The 18,186-nt window shown below is 41.1% G+C and overlaps 1 protein-coding gene across 5 annotated transcripts in view; it reads right to left on the bottom strand.

Annotated features, from left to right (window-relative positions):
- Nucleotides 1-1,429: 1,429 nt before the first annotated feature.
- The window catches only part of SLC25A25 (solute carrier family 25 member 25), a 44,494-nt gene continuing 27,737 nt past the window's right edge, over nt 1,430-18,186 (bottom strand). For 2 of the 5 annotated variants that reach the window (XM_089692931.1, XM_089692933.1), the window contains exons 2-11: nt 12,534-12,660; nt 11,777-11,864; nt 11,431-11,466; nt 11,204-11,315; nt 10,323-10,481; nt 9,234-9,386; nt 8,252-8,359; nt 8,001-8,168; nt 7,567-7,717; nt 1,430-6,841 (exon numbers count right to left, since the gene is read on the bottom strand). In XM_089692931.1, the coding sequence (XP_089549057.1) occupies nt 6,657-6,841; nt 7,567-7,717; nt 8,001-8,168; nt 8,252-8,359; nt 9,234-9,386; nt 10,323-10,481; nt 11,204-11,315; nt 11,431-11,466; nt 11,777-11,864; nt 12,534-12,660 (1,287 nt within the window). In that variant the 3' untranslated portion in view covers nt 1,430-6,656. Of the gene's footprint in view, nt 6,842-7,566; nt 7,718-8,000; nt 8,169-8,251; nt 8,360-9,233; nt 9,387-10,322; nt 10,482-11,203; nt 11,316-11,430; nt 11,467-11,776; nt 11,865-12,533; nt 12,661-14,576; nt 14,791-18,186 lie in introns of those variants that run through there. The other 3 variants (XM_089692934.1, XM_089692936.1, XM_089692932.1) reach the window with 3 other exon arrangements.

Raw genomic sequence — 18,186 nt, 5'->3', positions numbered from 1 at the left:
TTATCATTTTCCTTCCACTTCACAATTATGTGCCACTTGGTGTTTGTCAATCACATGAAATCCCAATAAAACACATTTACGTTTTTGGCTGTAACATGACAAAATGTGGAAAATTTCAAGGGGTATGAATACTTTAAGGCATTGTAGGATGTGGTACTTGGTATACTGTTCCCATTGTGCATTCGATCCGAATTTTAAACTGTTGAGGCAGTGCATGACTTAAGGCAACTCTATCACTATGCAGTTACTAATACAAGACATGCAAGTTGCAATATCATTCAAATGCACCATTATTCTAGTTTAGCTCCTTCAGTGAGCTTTTCCCCCTTGTTCATGATACGGCTGCCTGTCTGTACTTGGCATTCATTCACCTAATATCAATGGTGGCTTTATCAGTAACCAGAATAGTGTGCATAGTGAGAAGATTGGAGGGGGGGGGGTGGCGGGGGATTCTAAAGCAGAGCCTTCGCATACCAACTGAGCCTTAACACAGTGGCAAAACCCCATAGCCTACTAAAACATTTTATTCATTGAAAGGGACCCTGCATTTCACAGCACCGAAACCCAAAACTTAGCCCTATATTGAATGCCTCCTGCCCATTTTGCAGGGTAAAATAAAAAAATAAAAAAAACACACACAAACCTACTAACTGATCTTAGACTGCCTTCCAACTGTTTGCCTAACCAAGCCTCATTCTGCAAAAGCAAATATATTGGTAATTCATCCTGTGGAAGGACTATGATTCCCCTCACTTCCTGTCCTGATGACCACACAAGGGGTTGGGGAGAAATCTCATACAACAATCAAAACCTAGTAAGAGATCACAACCCTTCAATATTATTCAAAACATAAAAAAAAAAAAAAGTTTTGACATTTTATGCCCAAGTTTTTTGTGTTTTTTTTTTTTTTTTTTTTTGTTTAGTTCTGTATTCTAAAATGTCCCCAATGAAGATCAACAACCTTTTAGACTTAGGCAGGAGACCGCTTAGGAAGAAATACTAACATATGGACAAAATTCAAGGTTAAACAGAATATTCACCCCATGTGAAATTATATAACAAACCCTGTGCTGTAAAACTTACCCACCTTGCTATCAAATTTATCAGCATTTGTTCAGTGACCGTAAATAAAAAAAAAAAAAACAGATGTTAAAGCAAAAAGTATTACAGTAAATTGTATTCATATCAGTTATGGAATTGCAGTCTTGGCCAAATAATTCTCACAACGTCTCCACTCCCTGCTAGTTATAGGTTAACAGGCAGCTCCTTCCAAGATTTCTATGTCTTGGGAAGGCTAGTTTAGAGTTTGGCTGATCCGGTTCTAGGCAGGGCAGACTGGAGATGAAAAGTCTTGCGGCAAGTACTGTGCTTAATCCAGACTTCTCAGAACTTGTAGGAGCAATTTATACAAAAGATAACATTAGAAATCTTGTTTATTACAATATAAAGAACTTTATTAAACGGACTCTAGAACAAGCACTCGTGGCATGAATAGCATTCCCTTTACAACAGGCAGGTTTAACATTGACTTTTTTTTTGCATTGATTCTTGCCTCATTTTGTGGAGCAGATGAGGTGCTGGAGGTCAGTAGCATTTGTGTATATGCATGCCCCAGGATCACCAGGCAGCCTCAAAAGTTGGAAGTCATCCTCTGCAAGCCACTTCAGCATCAGACCATAGCAGCAGTCAGCCTAGGTGCCCTATCCCTTTAAGGGTGATGTCACCAGTGTCCCCACCAATCACAATAGCAGTTTGGAGAATAACAAAGGTGCTATAGTGCATTAACTTTTTCCAAAATTGCTTTAATGTAGTAAAAAGACACCAACAATAAAAGGTAAAACTGCACTTAGAGTAAACCATGCAGCTCGATTGTGCACGATGAAATGTTAAACAAATTCACAGATGGGACACTTACTATCCTGCAAAATTACACCCCAAAAATGCAGCCTGAAATCCAACAGCATAATATCTGCTTCTTGACACTGCAACATCACGCCCAGTGTGAACTTTAGGTTCTCATACACAATGTAGCTGCTATGGACAGCTGGGATCACCTTCATGACTTTGGTGGCCAGGCCCCAATACAATCCAAGAGCTCCTTCTTTCAGTATACAATATACTCTTAGTATAACACAGGAGCATATTGTGACAAACCCACAGAGCAATTTTAATGACATTTCCCTGCCACAGTGAGCGGCAACCTTCCTTGTAAACCATCTGCACAGAGACCCGTGATGTAGATTGTGTTGCTATGTGGACCAGCAAGAGAAAACATGAGGCATGCGCTCAGTAATTGCTTCTAAACCCAGCACAAATGGTTTCTATGTGGTTGTGGATAACTCTAATAGCAGCAGAAATGTGGCAATATGCCGCTGCCATAATAAATCTTTCAGAAAACAAGTACAAAACATGGACCTGGAGCTGGCATTGACTGCAATAAGCTGACAGATCATTACCAGCAGAAGCTATACAGTATATAGTCCATGCATATAGTAAGATACTCTTCTAAGCGAATACGGTTCAAGAAATGTGCCGCTTTTGCAAGATGGAAAATAAATGCTGTAAACAGAACTACAAATTAGAAAAAGGTACACAAAATTTCTCTACTAATTGAAAAATGCTTTTAGGCCCCTTTCACACAAGGTGGACTACACTTGCTCAGCAGGGAATCGGTCAGCTGATCCCCCGCTGAGCAGGCTGATGCCCGGTCTACATCCTGTTCTCTATGGGCAGTCTGATTTGAACAGACTGCCTGTCCGTTTACACCCAACTGCCATTCAATCCAATTCGCTGGCCGGCAGGGGAACAGATCCCTGTCTTTATCAAGTCGAATGTAGGCAGGCGTAAACAGACACATATCCATCTGTTTACAAACACTGCTTCATAGAGGAGAATGGAGATTGTGATCAGGCCCACCTGAAAATAGACAGGCAAACCCAATCAGAACCTTTGTGTGTAAGGGGCCTTAATTACAGCACATTTTCTCCATTCTCATCATTGGCTGACGTCAGCTTTATTTCTAAAAAGGAAAGCTAAAAAGTTTTAAATAACTTATGTATTTAGCCCACAGCACAATAAATCAGCTGTCACATGAGGACAGCACCTACATAAGGTCTCTGAAACCTTTTAGACTAAAAAAGAATAATGGTGAAGAAGGATCCCTATTGCACTAAAATGACTGGTGCCCAGAGCTTCTCAGATGACCTTTTAACACACATTTCAACCCTGAATGGCTGCATGCCAAAGAACCTGTACTATTCTACGGCACACAGTGAGCTAAAAAGCCAGATGCCATTCATAATCTGTAGAACAAAGTTCAGCATTGCTCCATTGATCTGCAAGTGATTACACAATTATCCTGGCCCTTGTGAATGCAATGCAATGAAAGTTGTGGTAGAGATTGCCTCATCAATCAATACTGAACATTTCACCTCAGAAAAAAAAAAAGTGCTACATCCAAATACCTACATATCTGGTATTATTGCCCCAAAAACTAAGCTACGTGACAGCTTTCAGCAGATCTGGGAAACCATATGTCCACAACACAGTGTGAGGCCCGCCACCGGCAACAAGATGCCTCCGCCACATTCCAGTTTGTTTCTTCTCCAGCGTAAACTCATCAGGCACAATGAGGTTTTCCCCATCAGCAGTTCCTGTCCCCTGAAGACATCCAGTATGAGGAAACCCGTCAGACAGGGTATTTGTAGTGATGTCATCACACACAGTTGAGCAGTGCATTTTTACTTTGTTTGCAGAATTGCTACATTAATGCAATATTGGACAGTTAATGCATTATAACACTTTTTTTCTCCATGTCATTTGGGGCCATGCCGTAACTGATTGGCGGGGGCACTTGTGACATCACCTTTAAAAAGGAACACACTGCCTGGGTTGACAGCTGCCATGGTCTAATGCTACAGTAGTTCGAGGAGGATGATACCCTTGTTTGGAGGGTGCCTGGTGATTCTGGGGCACATACGTACACAAACTCTTGACCATAGTAGCAAATCATCTAGTAAAATAGTTGCATTGAAGCACTGAAGATTACAGAGTGGAATGTCAGCATTTGATTTTTCACAAAATGACACAAACTTTTTCATCCATAGAGTTTAATGCACTTGATCACTGCAGTAGTAATGTTTGTCACCAAATTATATTTAAAAAAGGGATAGAACAACTATTTTTGTTTTTGGTAAATACTTTCCTAACATAACACATATAGGTTGGAATCGAGGCCACTTTCATTGTATGGGCTCATTAGGCAAGTTTCCTAATCTGGCATAAGATCCTATATAGCATTGGCTGCTACAATACTGTTTTGAACTGCTATACTATGTTGACCTGTGTTACAAGTTCTATGCATTTGCTTTCTTTTCTCTCTGTGCATCAGGAACCGGTTGTCAGGCCAGCTTCTGTCAAATGAATGCTGGCTTTCAAGCATGACCTATTCGCATTTGCAGTCCTGATCTGTGTATTATTACAGGGTGGGTGGTGATGGCATCAGAATAAAATAGTGCTGCAGGAGAAATCTTTGCACAGGTCACTTGTGTGGATGAAGGGATCTGGAGTTTTTGCTCAACCTGCTGGCTAAAAAAATAAAAAAAATCCCTCTACATGTATACCCTACTTAATAAAAAGTGTACTTTAATAATATAATATATCCACTTCTTGTTTCTATTCTATCTCTGAAGCCATGATTGAATAAAGTCTCCTGCTGTAATAGACGTTTGTCTTGCTTTGCCTTTGGCATAGCCCAAAATAAAATTCACAGCAAGAATTATGTCCCCTTGTCATAGGACTAGCCAGTGGACATAGCAGGGAGCTCAAGGAGATACAAATGACACCAATGGAGACCCCAAGCTAAAGATGGAGGACTTGACACTGGCACCTAGACAAACCAAAATATTTAAGTGGACCAAACCATAAAAGAAAAAAAAAAAAAAAAAAAAAAAAAGGGGGGGGGGGGGAAATGTGTATAAAGCACCAAACCACTCTATTCTCATAACATCCCATTTAAAGTGCAAATTTTCTTTAAGAGATCTGAACAGATTGCTTATCTGAGAATCCAAGAAACATTTCCTTTGCTCCCAATGACCTCAAAACCTACTAACAACCACTGACTTTGAAATGTGATCACCAGCTGCTTCCCCTCCTGACAGATTAGAGTCCACGGTTCACAAAAGGAGTGGCTCTTAGGTGAGAACTTAAAGACCCGGGCAGAGGTGACTGTATGTACTTGAACAAAGTACCTAAACTACTTACTGTATGGTCTGACACTTGTATACTCAGCAAAAAGAACACAAGTTAGTCAAATTAAGAAAAGGCCAAAACACTATAGCTATAATTAAACATCTGTAAAAATATCAGTTATTTTCATTTAAATAAATATATAATAAATATACACGCAGTTAAAACCACAGAAGAAAGAAAAAAAAAAAAACAGAGGAATGTGCAAGCAAACACTGTCCTGGATGGACACAGACTATAGTCTTGTGTGGGACAACAGCATTTGCAAAAATCTTTAAGACATTGTGCTGCTGCTAGGTTACTTTACTAAAGTAAATCATATAACAGTTGTGAGGCAGCTAAGAAGCCAGAGGTGAGTCTTAGCAGGATAGTGACCTGTTGAGGTGCCAATTTTGTAAGCAGAGCAGTCGCTGGTGAGCCTCAGCTAGTCAAATTACAGAGAACTCAGTAGAACGTTCTGATTGAAGAGAATTGGCTGCCTGGTTTTTGGGTCAGATTGCAAACTGGCTGCACAACACAAAACTTGACTGCAATACAGCAAGGCAGCATAACATATAACCTTGTGTTGAGTTACATATACATAGAGTCAGCGCTGCTGTTCATATTCACAGGACCCCATACAGCCTTACCTGACAGGCACCCCCAGTTTATAATACTTTGGTTATAAATGAAGACAGTGAATCTGTTCCAATCACTCACTGTGTTCATTCAGAAAAGGAAGGGGATGGTAAATTTGATACAAAGCCACCTGTTTGGTTCTTCTTGCAGCAGCTGAAAGCTTAAGAGAGAGGAGAAACTTGCTTTCAGCTGCTGCAGGGACGACCACATAGGTGGATTGGTTCCAGTTAATTTTCCCTCTGTGTCGGCGCACAGAGGGCGTAACCCGTCCCTGTCCACAATCAGATTCCTTGTGTTTGTCAGCTGTCCGGGCCTCTCAGTGAACTGATGGAGCCTGTACAAGAGAATCAGCAGCCCAGCATAGCATTATACTGTCCTCATCTCTGGCTGCTGCCTCAGCAATAGCACTGTTGATATGCATGCTGCAAGACATATTTAGTATTAAGTACATTCAGAGAACACATGCTGCCACATCATGAGCTCAATACATAAAATGAGCAGAGTGTAAAAAAATAAAATAAAAATGTAAACACAGTTCCAGCTTGGAAGATGCTACTGGTCCCCCCCCTAAGCAAGGGGCATGGAATGAGACCAATCGTCGGTTAGGTGAAGAGTTCCTAGCACACAGAGGCCAAGTCTCTCATTCTTCTGTTCTGAGTTTGTCACAGCTTTACTCCGTTGCTTTTAGTGTTAAACACATTCACAGAATGAAGACAGGAAACTTAACATCCAGGGAGTCACACCCCAGAATGCAGTCTAATGTCCAGCAACAGCATGACATCCGCTTCTTATCACCGTGATGTCACACCCAGCGTGAGCTTTAGGTTTTCATACACAACGTAGCTGATGCTGACGGCAGGGATCACCTTCATGAAATTAGGGGCCAGGCCCCGGTAAAGTCCAATAGGTCCTTCTGTGTGTATGATATGTTTGAAGAGACTGCTCATAGTCGCCTGTGGAGCTCCTTCAATGGAAGCTGCAGGAAAATAAATAAACTGGTTAGTGCACAGAACGAAGACAGCTTGTCACACACTGCAATTCAAAACATGATTTCCTTACACTGCATGTATAAGCAATGTAAAAACGACATATTTCCAAACATAAATATGACCTCTGAAGAAGCCATTTCTACATATTGCATGTAACTTAATTGTGCAGATGTAGAGAACGGACAAAAGCCTTTTAAAGAAATTTGCAGTGATCAAGAGGCCCCTTGAAATGAAAAAAGGTCTGGGTCAGAAAGAAAAGATCCTTTAGGGTGCCCTTAAACACCAGAGGGCAATTGGTTGTGCATGTATGATATCTCCCAGCCGAAGATGTACATTTCAAACACAGAGGTCAGAGACACAAAAAAAGTGCCTTTGGCAGCTACTTCTATTTAGTTTATGCTAAATCCAGGATGGGATATAAGGTTTCCTATCCTGTTCTATTGCACTTTTTTTTTTTTTTTGAGAAGCCCCAGCCAAAATGGTATCCACAGTCCTGAGGTAATCACTTGGCCATCCATCAATCGCAAATCTGTGGTTACTATTAGTTTGCAAGGTGATGCAAGTATTTTACTACAGCCAAAAGACTACATGTAAAAGAGGAGGGGAGGGAAGGTAGAAAAAAAAAAAAAAAAAAAGGAAGATTGCCTGTTGCCAGTTTGGACATATGCAGAGATACACCGACAAATCCCATCTGACCGACAGGTGTACTCACCCTGTGCCTGCATGCGTGTCCTGACCAAAGCTAGGGGATAGCTGGCGAGCTGCCCACATGTACTGGACATGGTTCCACATGCAAGTAATACAAAGACACCAGGGTCTGCACTGCTTGTGGCATAACGACTTAGCCATGCGTTCTTCAGAGTCTTGAAAGAAAGAAGAAAATGGTTAGAATAAGAAACCTTCTACGCACAATATCACAGTCTGGACAGGGTTTAAATTGAGGAAGAGTATTAAAAGCAAGTGTTTTAACATTACTAAACAAAGGGAAATGCTGGGCATTTCTAGTAGTAGGGTCATTATAATTGCAGGCAATTATACAATGCATAGCAATATTGTTACGCAAATATCCAAAGCTCAGTTTTGCACAATTCATCTGTACAAAGTCTAAAATGAAGCAACACTAAATATAGGACCTTGGTAGCTTACCTCATACACCGCTAAGTCAATGCCAGCATAAGGAATAATCCCAAGCATGTTGGGTACATATCCCTTGTAGAAGGCAGACACCCCTTCCTTCAGCAAAATCTTTTTGCCACAGTCTAACATCCCTTGATATTGTCCAGTCTTCCTCAGAGCCATCCTTGTTTTCAAAACCTGCATCAATTAAGAAAAATTTATTAAAGGACCAACTTCACAACCACAGGTTGAATCACAATTCCAGCAGCTCATATCCTCACCTCCATGGGGTATATACTGCTCTGAGCAATCACTCCTGCTAGAGACCCAGCCACCAACCTCTCACGAATACCCAAGGTCTCCTGGTCACTCCCAATGACACGTTTAATCTGCAGAAAGCAAGTTAGAGACAAGTTAGGGTCAATAAAGTAAAGAAAAAAAAAAAAACAAAAACAAAAAAAACAGCCTTTGTAGTCTCCTGCGCTGCCACACCTTCAATAGTAACCCTTAGATCGCAGCTTGACAGCACTCTAATAAGTTCACACACCATTCAAAAGTAAAAACTAAAATATTACCAATACACATATTAAGTATTCCTCCACCTGGTTTGTGTGGGGGAAAACAAAAAAAAAAAAAAAACCACAACACATTAAATGTTGTCCTTCTCGCTGAAAAAATATATAAAGTTAAAATGTGAAACTCACATTTTCATTTAATTCGCAATCATTCACTGCAACCCAACTCAGTGCTCCACCACGTGATCACACACCCACATAGATGTGCCCTCATCTCTGATTGTTGACAGTAATATGCAAAAAGATCTATAACAGCCTCTGCCCCTTTAAGAAGCAATCACCCCGCTTAAAAGGTCTGTTTACATCATATGTGCATTAGGGATGTGCTACAAAATATAAACCATACTTCTCAGTGCTGTTACAAACCAAGCTTTTTATCTTTAAAAACCTTACATTGCTCTGTGGACAATATACCAGTGATTAGCAGAATACAGCCAGTAATTCCTTTGTATGGGTACTGGTAAATTGTGCACCATGTGAGTTTTTAAAGTGTGCTTTAAATATACGTTGCTTTTTAACAGTAAACACTAGGCGAGGCAGCCCAATTTTCTTTCATTGGAATAATGTTCAAGTCTACACACACACAAAAAAAAAAAAAAAAAAAAAAAAACTGACTCAAAAACAGTCTGCATCCACCTATAATATTCTGCCAGCATTATTACACAGGACCAGATCATGACAAACTCACCTGCTCATAAGCCATGAACTTAATAGCAGATTCTGGAGCAATTTTAATGACATTAATGCCGTTTCCCCGCCACAGTGAGCGGAAGCCTCCTTCACGAACCATATGTGCAAAGCCCCCTGCGATGGACATAGTGTTGCTGCGTGAAGCGTGGACCTATAAGAGAAACATGAGGCATGCACTCAGATATCGGTTCTAATCCCAGCACAATGAATTCTGCCTATTTGAGGAGGGCTGCGTAATCCCAGCAGGAATGCCTAATAACTCACAGTACTTCAGCTAAAGACACCTCGTTCAGCTGCTAATGCGTCACTACTATAATACGTCTTGCAGAAAACTGATTATCAACCCCAACACGTGGATATGGAGCTGGTGTTGACCGTAATAAGCCAAGGAGATCTTTACCAGTAGAAACTAGGCTGTAAAATTAGTCCATGCACATAGAGGCCCTCTCCTGAATAATGCTGTTCAATAAATGTACATTTTTGCAAGATGGAAAATATAGGCATTGAAAACTCCAAAGCAAAATCAGAAAAACCGATACACCAGTTCTCTCTAATTAAAAATACCTTTAACTATAGCAAGTTTTTTTCTCCATTCCCACCACTGGCTAGGTCTTCTGAATTCTAAGGTAAGCCTCAAGTTTTAACTAATGTATTCAAAACACTGCACACTAAATCGGATCAAGACAGCACCTATATAAGGGCTCTGAAGCCTTTGATTAAAAAGGAAAAAAAAGACAGTGAAGCAGGAGGATCCTCTTGTACTAAATTAAAGCCCCAATGCTTCTTATATGACCTTTTGGCACAAATTTTAACCCCGAAATAGCTTAATGCCAATAAAAGAACCTGTACTGTGCTATGGCACACAGTGAGCTAAGGTGGCAGATGCCATTCCTAATGTGCAGAACAAAGTTCAGCATTGCTCCATTATCTGACAGCAGTTGCACAATTCTCCTGGCCCTCGAGAACAAGATGTAATGAAAAGTTATGACAGAGCTTGCATCAGTAGTGAACATTTCACCCTACAAAGAAGCAACTACATCCAAATCACTACACATGTGGTGTTATTGCCCCATAAATTCTAACTTACCTGCATGAGAACCTTTAGCCGATCTAGAGGAGCCGTACATGTCCGTGACACAGCGCCAGCTCCACCACCAGCCACAAGATGCCTCCACCACATTCCAGTTTGTTTCTCCTCCACGGTAAACTCATCAGGCACAATGAGGTTCTCTCCAACATCAAAGATCTGCAGAGGGAGCAGAGTGATGGCCTCAGTGTTGGCACTATCCAGCCAGTATATATAAACCATGCTCTACACTAGGCAGCTTTAGAGCTGCCATCCATGCCTGCTCTCAAATAGTACTTTAGCTGAGACTGCCAATTACATTTTTTTTGCAGAAGGCTATATAGAAGGGAAGCACATCCGGTTGCTGCAGCACAAAAGCTTCAGGCTGTAGGGGGTGGAACTAACCAGTACAGGCTGAGCGGGACCAGTTACACTTAGCATGCAATTTGGTGCCAGATTTGTTTTTACCCACTAAGAAGATACAGCAAGTTTCTATTACAAGACATAGGACCTGCGGCCAGGTTCTCCAAAGTATTGCCATGTTTCTAAAGAACTGCAAAATGCCATGCAGAGGTCAGTTTTCCTGATTACACCAGATTGTTACTGCACAGCAGTGGTTAATTAGATCGCAACCAGCAGTTGGGAACCCATTTTTTGTGTGTGTAAAGTATCCTCAGCTGGACTGATTACGCAGTTATGTATAGGACATGCTGTATTCCTGCACCCTAAAGCCCAATTTCTTGTCCAGACTGATGTCCTTATAATAGTCAAGCCCTACTTCTGCCAAGAGTACTCAGCTGCACATACATCATGCAATTTCACAATATGAAGAGCATTTTAGCACTTCGTTCCATCAAAGCATGCAGTGCCAAGACACAGGAAGTCGTTAAATTTGCACTTACGGTAGAGTGTTTCCAGTAAAGGATGATTTCAGGAATATTCTCGGCAGGATGTAAGAGATGGTAATCCCTCCACTCATTCCAGTCTATTGTCATAGTACCATTTTTATCCATGCTGAAAGACAAAAAGGCAATTGCATGGAGTCAGAGTGGTTGCAGAACAAAAACACAAGCGACCATGCACAATGCACAAGCACAGCAGGAAGGTTACAAGAGGACAACATACTTACTGGGTGACAGGACCCCAGCGGTGGCCCGTCCTAATTCTGACAGCCACACAGACAGAAGCAAAAAGGAAAGACAGCACAGATAAAACAGTTACTCCCGGTCAATTCTGTAAAAAACCCACCAATACCTAGATGCAGTTCCATCAGAGTATGTCATGAGTATCTCCAGCTCAAAGTATTTTGTGGGTAACTCTGGCACTACTGGATTAAATTACTTTATTGCTAAAGGTTGGGGGGGGGGGGGGCCCTCCAGAAGAGAAACACAAGAAGGGGGAGACAGCACAATACAGGACAGACTACAGAACATGAAGACAGACTTAGTTGACAGAGCCATATCTTGTGTGCTCACCGCTTAAGAATTTTCTCTGCCTGTTGTTCGGAGATGTTCACACCAAGGTCACGGAGAGATTGCATTATTTCTTGTACATCTATGCGACCTAGGAGAGGAACAAAAACAAAAAAAACTCATTTTAAGATCAAAAAGGAGGAGGGGGGGAAGAGAATCACTTCCCTGAGCCTGTAGATGGCAAAATGATCCTAACCTCTGTAACCATCTGGCCTGTTTGAAGACCTGGTCTACTAGCTTGGCCTTGCTCTGACACAAGTCTTAGTGACTGACATTCATAGCTTGTCCTGTCCCAGAACTATAATGGAGGCCACCGGACTGTGATCAACATTCTCAAATGGATAAAAAGTTGGAATAGACTATTTGTACTAGTTTGTGCGACGTGAATATATGGAATGAATTTATTAAGAAAGAGCAGAGAAAACAGAAAGCAATGCCATCTTAGCTTGGCCAAGATCAATTTATTTAAAACATTATTTAGTTTAACACAACTGGGATGGCCAAATGTACAATTCAGCAGCCAGTAAGCCCGATAGATAACTGGCCTTATAAAGAGCCTTGCATATAACAAAAAATCCTACACCACATTTTGATGCCATCAGTATTTCATAGTCACAGTGGCTGGTTATGTTGCACACATTCAAAATTGACTACATATAAAAAAGGAGGATAACTACTTGGCAAGTAAGCCTAGAGAAGCAGCTACAAGCCATCTCACTATTCTGTTGCTCCCTAGGTAAGACACGTGGGCAATACTAACCATCATTCTTTTTATCCAGACTGCGAAAAACCAATCTGAGCTTCTTCTCATGGTCACGAAGGTAGTGCACAAACTCCTCAAAGTCCAGTTGCCCATCCTGGTCCTTATCTCCAGCTTTCACTATTTTCTGTTATGAAAGAAAAAAGCACAGATTTGCACCGTCATTCTGTATGATCATCAAACCGACATTCTGCTGCCTCTGGAAAGTGCAGGATAGAACTGGAAATAGCATAGGCTGCCACTTTACAGAAACAGTCTACAAACAGAACTCATCTTGGACATTACAGGAACAGAACACCCCTCAGGGAAGACAACATATAATATTATGCAAACTAACAGGTTGGGTAAATTATAACAGATGGAAACCGTTTGTCTCGTATAATAGGTCTCATAACATGTCTCAAAACTGGACATTGCATGGGTTTACCTGACTAGGTGAGAAGCCATTGTACACAGCGTGGACAAGCAGTTGATGGGTTACTGGGCAGCAATTGGAATGCCACCAGAGGATGAATGAGATCAGCAGAGAGATTTACAGTGACCTTTGTAAACTGTCTGAGCTGCAGTCACAGGACTCCCTCAGAGGACAAGGAGTGCTGACAGCTAAAGATAGCAGGGTGCGTGACATTACATGCTGGTCAGGGGGCACATCGTATACCTTGAGTTCTATAGTCATGCATGGTGAGAATATTAGAGATTCATAAATAACCTTAACTAGTACATGTCAAACACATGCCAGAGACACTGAACATTTTACACATACAAAAATGAAACACTAGGTAGACTAGGAAAAGAAAATGGCCAGAGGCCAGGTAAGTGATAAGTCCCAATATACAAGCTTTCCAGAGCTTTTCCAATTCTAGCAAAATAGGAAGTACAGACTCCAGAGCTGGAAAAAAATATCTGCAGACTTTCTGGTTGCCGATAACAATTGTAAAGCATGTGATCACCTCCAGGCACCACCAGCCTGGAGTTTGCATGTTCTCCCTGTGCGGGTTTCCTCCGGGTACTTCTATTTCCTCCCACATGCTGATAGGTTAATTGCTACTTGTCTAAATTGGCCCTAGTATGTGTATGTATGAATATAACTTGGTGAGCACTATATAACTACCTGTAATAAATCAAAAATAAAATGTGATCACAGAAACTATAGAAACTGAGTAAAAAAAAAAAAAAAAAAAAAAAAAAAAAAAAAAAAAAAAAAAGTACATCTGGGGTTAGAATCTCAATGGGCGATATACACCCCAGCTATAATTCATCCTATCATTATAGGGTTTTAGCATATTCAAAGATCTGATGCAGTGTTTTAGCTTTTGTATTAGCCTCAGCAAATTGTATAACATTTGCACACAATTAAAAGGAAATCAAGTCCAAGTTAAAGAGTGCAAATGAAACCACTGACCAAAATCAGGTGTTACTTGATAAAACTGATTTCTTATATTTAGGAACCAATAAATTCCTGATCATTTACCAGACTAGCACAACCCTTCTCCCATTCACTAGTAGCAACTGTTGCAGTAAAAACTTCAGGTATTCCTATGGGGAGCGCTATTGATCATGTAACAAAATGCCAAAAAATAAATAAATAAAAGCACAACGCACACACACTTGGCTACAAACTGATCAAGAATGTTAGAATGTTATGTACAGTCCTATTACAAATAATCGCATGCAAAGTAAATGTATCACCACTGTCCAGTCTACCGGTTTACTATGCCAAAGCCTGATTGCAGAATGCATTGTCAACCAAAAAAAAAAAAAAAAAGCTACCACTGTATTAAAAATAGTTTACAGGATCATTTAGCTGGTTGTGAAGTTTATATTAAAAAAAAAAAAAAAAAAAAAAAAAAAGTTTACACTTTAAAGCAATTATCTATAGCAGTTGCATACAATCTTTTCAGAAATACAAAGACACAAGTAAAGGACTTGGGTTTTTCCATTTCTGCTTTAAAACGCTACAAAAAAGATAAATTCACTATTGCACCATTCACTACATGAGTACACAGTCAAATGACACCCAGCATAAAGCAGCCATAAGCTCACCTGTCTCCACTGTCTGTAAATTGAAAATTCCTGAGATGGAATAAAAAGGCTTAGCCTGAAAATGGACTTCAGCTCTGAAGGTAATCCATCCGACTCAAAGTACTGAAACTCTGCCTGGGACTGATCCAGCATGGGCACGTACAAGCACAGACAGAGCATCTTGGCGATGCCTACACCTACGTCAGCTCCGGACTCCTGTGCAGCTCCACACTCTCTACAATAAATGCTGAAGCCGGCAGGTTGCAAGACTTAGGTGCCTGTGCTCAGCTGCTATTGGCTGATACAGACCAGCCCCCTCCCATTGAAGTCAGCTTGACTGGCAGAACCAGCCTCCAAAAGGCCAGCCAATCCCAGAGACAAAGGATTCTCCAGCCTCAAACACACAAGTCCCTTGAGGGCTGCTATGGGACAACAGCTGACAATGATATCAGGGCAAAGTGAGAGATGACCCCCTAGTGACAAGAATCATAGAACACATCACAAGGTGCATTCCTTACAATGTTACATATATTCAGTATCACAATGTTATGACCTGACACTTGTTTACATATAGAAATGCTCAAATACAACATATATAAAAATTACCTGCACCAATAAGTCAAATAAACTCTAATTAAAAGTATTATCTTGGTCTAGTAAATCCCACAAAGTCAAAAAAGCAAGGTACTACAAGTTTTAAAGGCATATTAAAAATAAAAAAGGCTGCACAAAGGAAACAACACCTCCCATTATTAAAGTACATCTAAATGCAAACACGAATATGTTGTTGCATGCATTCCTCTATTGTCAGAAGGGTTTATTCAGTATATTTATGTCTTGCGTTCACCGACTTAGTATTGAGGTTCCCCAAAACAAGGACTAGCTTCAGTTTCCCTCAGTTAAGATGGCCACTGCCAGAAAAAGGGGAGAGTGAAGCAATGACCTGAATTAAACAGGGCAAACCAAACAGATTTTTATTAAAGTAAATTGATGGATTAACCACCTCTCAGCTGCCATATAGTAATATGACGGACGCAAGCTGGTTCTCTTGTTCTGGGAGGACGTTGTGACGTCCTCCCATTCTCACCGCACATGTGCGGCTCAGGGAGCGCGCAGCGCGGCGATCGGCGGTACGCGGTGTCCCTTGGACACAGCGGATCACCGAACACAAAAAGAGCCGAAGATGTCGGCTCGGTCATGTGATCAGCTGTGTCCAATCACAGCTGATCACATGTAAACAGGGAAATGCCGGTTATCGGCATTTCTCTCCTCTCGAGCTGTCACGCTGACAGAGGAGAGCTAGTAATCTGCTTTCCACGGAGGGACATGTACACAGATCATCAGGGCACGGATGATCAGTGTAGCCCCAGCAGCGCCTCGTGCCAGTGCCTATCAGTGATGCCTGTCAATGCCCATCAGTGCCACCTACCAGTGCCTCCTCATCAGTGCATCCTATCAGTGCCCATCACTGCAGCCTCATTAGTGCATATCAGTGAAGGAGGAAAAATCACTTATTTACAAAATTTTATAACAAAAGAAAAAACTTTTTTCTAAATTTTCAGTGGTTTTTGGTTTGTATAAGAAAAAATAAAAAACCCAGCTGTGATTAAATACCACCAAAATAAAGCTCTGCCTCAAAAAAAATGATACAAATTTCATATGGGTACAATGTTGCATGACCGCGCAATTTTCATTCAAAGTGCAACAGCGCTGAAAGTTGGAAATTGGCCTGGGCAGGAAGGGGGTATAAGTGCCCTGTAGGCTAGCGGTTAAACAATCATTTAATATGCGGATTTTGTTTTTTGCTTTTAATATGTATGAGCCTTGTATGAAACTGTTCTAAGACTGCATTCACATGTGAGCGTTTTGTAGCTTGAAGCTCTAAGCTCCAACAAAGCTCAAACATAAAAGATCAATTGTTCTCTATGGTGCGTTCACACCTGATCATGTGAACAGGAACCATAGAGAACTGATTTTTTTTAAGTTTGAGCTTTTTTGGGGCTTCAAGCCTCAAGCTACAAAACACTAGTGTGAATTCAGCCTAAAGGACAATGGTATCCTAGGAACCAATTGTTTGACATGCTCTCATACCCTGAAGACAGCCCAAATGGACAAGAATTACAACTCCTGTTTCAATGATCTTCACTGTGTGGTCCTGCCTGGAGCCACAAACCCTTAAATTTCAGGAGATCCCCAGCCGGAATCTCTTCATCTTGCGTGTACTCACCACGACCCCATTCACTTCTGTGAGGAACCAAACTCATGGTGGACTTCTATGGTCCTGCGTAGTATGGTTCTCCATAAAATGAACAGGGTCACGGCAAATACTTGTGGGACAAACAGGTTTTGGCAGGCAAGTTTCAGAAGCAAGGCTTTGTAATGGACTAGGTGTGCTGCATGCTTTAAAGAGCAATTCCAGTTTTGTTGATCAAAAAACAATCCCCTCTGGGTGATCAATATACATTGCAAGGATTTTAAACAAAACTTTGTTAAAAAGATCTACCCATGTTCTGAAGAAAAAAAATGGATTCTGAACGAGTGACTAATATTAATCAGCTGATGCACTTTCAGGGTTCTGATAAAAGTTGCAGTGTCTGCATCCCTTTAGGCTAGGTTCTCATATGTGTGGGTCAGAACACATGCCTAATTGTGTGTTCCCAACCCACAGGCGTAATGCTCTTCTCTTTAGAAGATGTGCAGTGGTGCCATTGTTAAGGCACCCCCACAGATCAGAAAATGTGATGCAAAACAGATTGCAGTACTACCACAAGCAATGTTGGTGCAGCAATTTCCCACAATGTGCCTTTGTGTTCTAATAGGGGGATTCACACTGATCAGCAGCCATCTCCTCAAGCTCTGATCTTTGTTGGAATTAATGAGGTCCCGGAATGGAACTCCTTAGCAAGTAGGGGACTTACTGTGTTTAAAAGGGAAAAGCCTATATTTTACTGGAAAGGGGGGCTTTCCAGCATCCCATCTTGGTTGAAGTCCATAGGGAAGCCCAAGCTAAAAACCTCCCCCCTCCCCAACTTCCAGTAAGGAAGAATCTCCCATTTTGCCAGTGGTGGAAACTCCCAGAAGTAGGAAAGTAGCAGCTTACTACAATTATGCTTTACTGCTTTGCAAGTCCAAACTGTACATTTAGAACATTATTGGCTTAAACAGATTCAAGTACATACAATCAGCTTAAGAAGCCATACTCAGTAACCCCCGGAAATAGCCCGAGGACCGCAGTGCAAGTAAAGAAATGCTCTTGTGTAATTAAAAAGCAGGGTATTGGGGCTGCTAAATCACTTAACACAATTAAAGGTCAGTTCAGGTAGCATTGGTTGGTTTCATCATCTGTCCTACTAATGTCATTTCTCTGCAGTAGCAGCCAGCCAATTTCAAGTACAACTCACAATGATGCATCAGGCTTCCTAAAAGTATTGAAAGAAAGCAGTAGCAGCATCTTTTACCTGATTCAAACTTACTTGGAAAAAATCCAGGTATGGCTTTTTAACATGCATTGGTCCAACTTGGACCATTGCAAGTATGGGAAAAAAGCCATACCTGCAAATACCATACCTGTGGGATCCCTTCTAGAGACTAGATATCACTGTAGTAGGCACTGCTATTCCAACGATCTCCA

This window comes from Staurois parvus, unplaced genomic scaffold, assembly GCF_062004578.1.
Source record: "Staurois parvus isolate SC_StPar_1 unplaced genomic scaffold, SC_StPar_1.0 ptg000608l, whole genome shotgun sequence".
Classification (NCBI taxonomy): domain Eukaryota; kingdom Metazoa; phylum Chordata; class Amphibia; order Anura; family Ranidae; genus Staurois; species Staurois parvus.
This window is presented reverse-complemented; position numbering and strand designations above follow the sequence as displayed.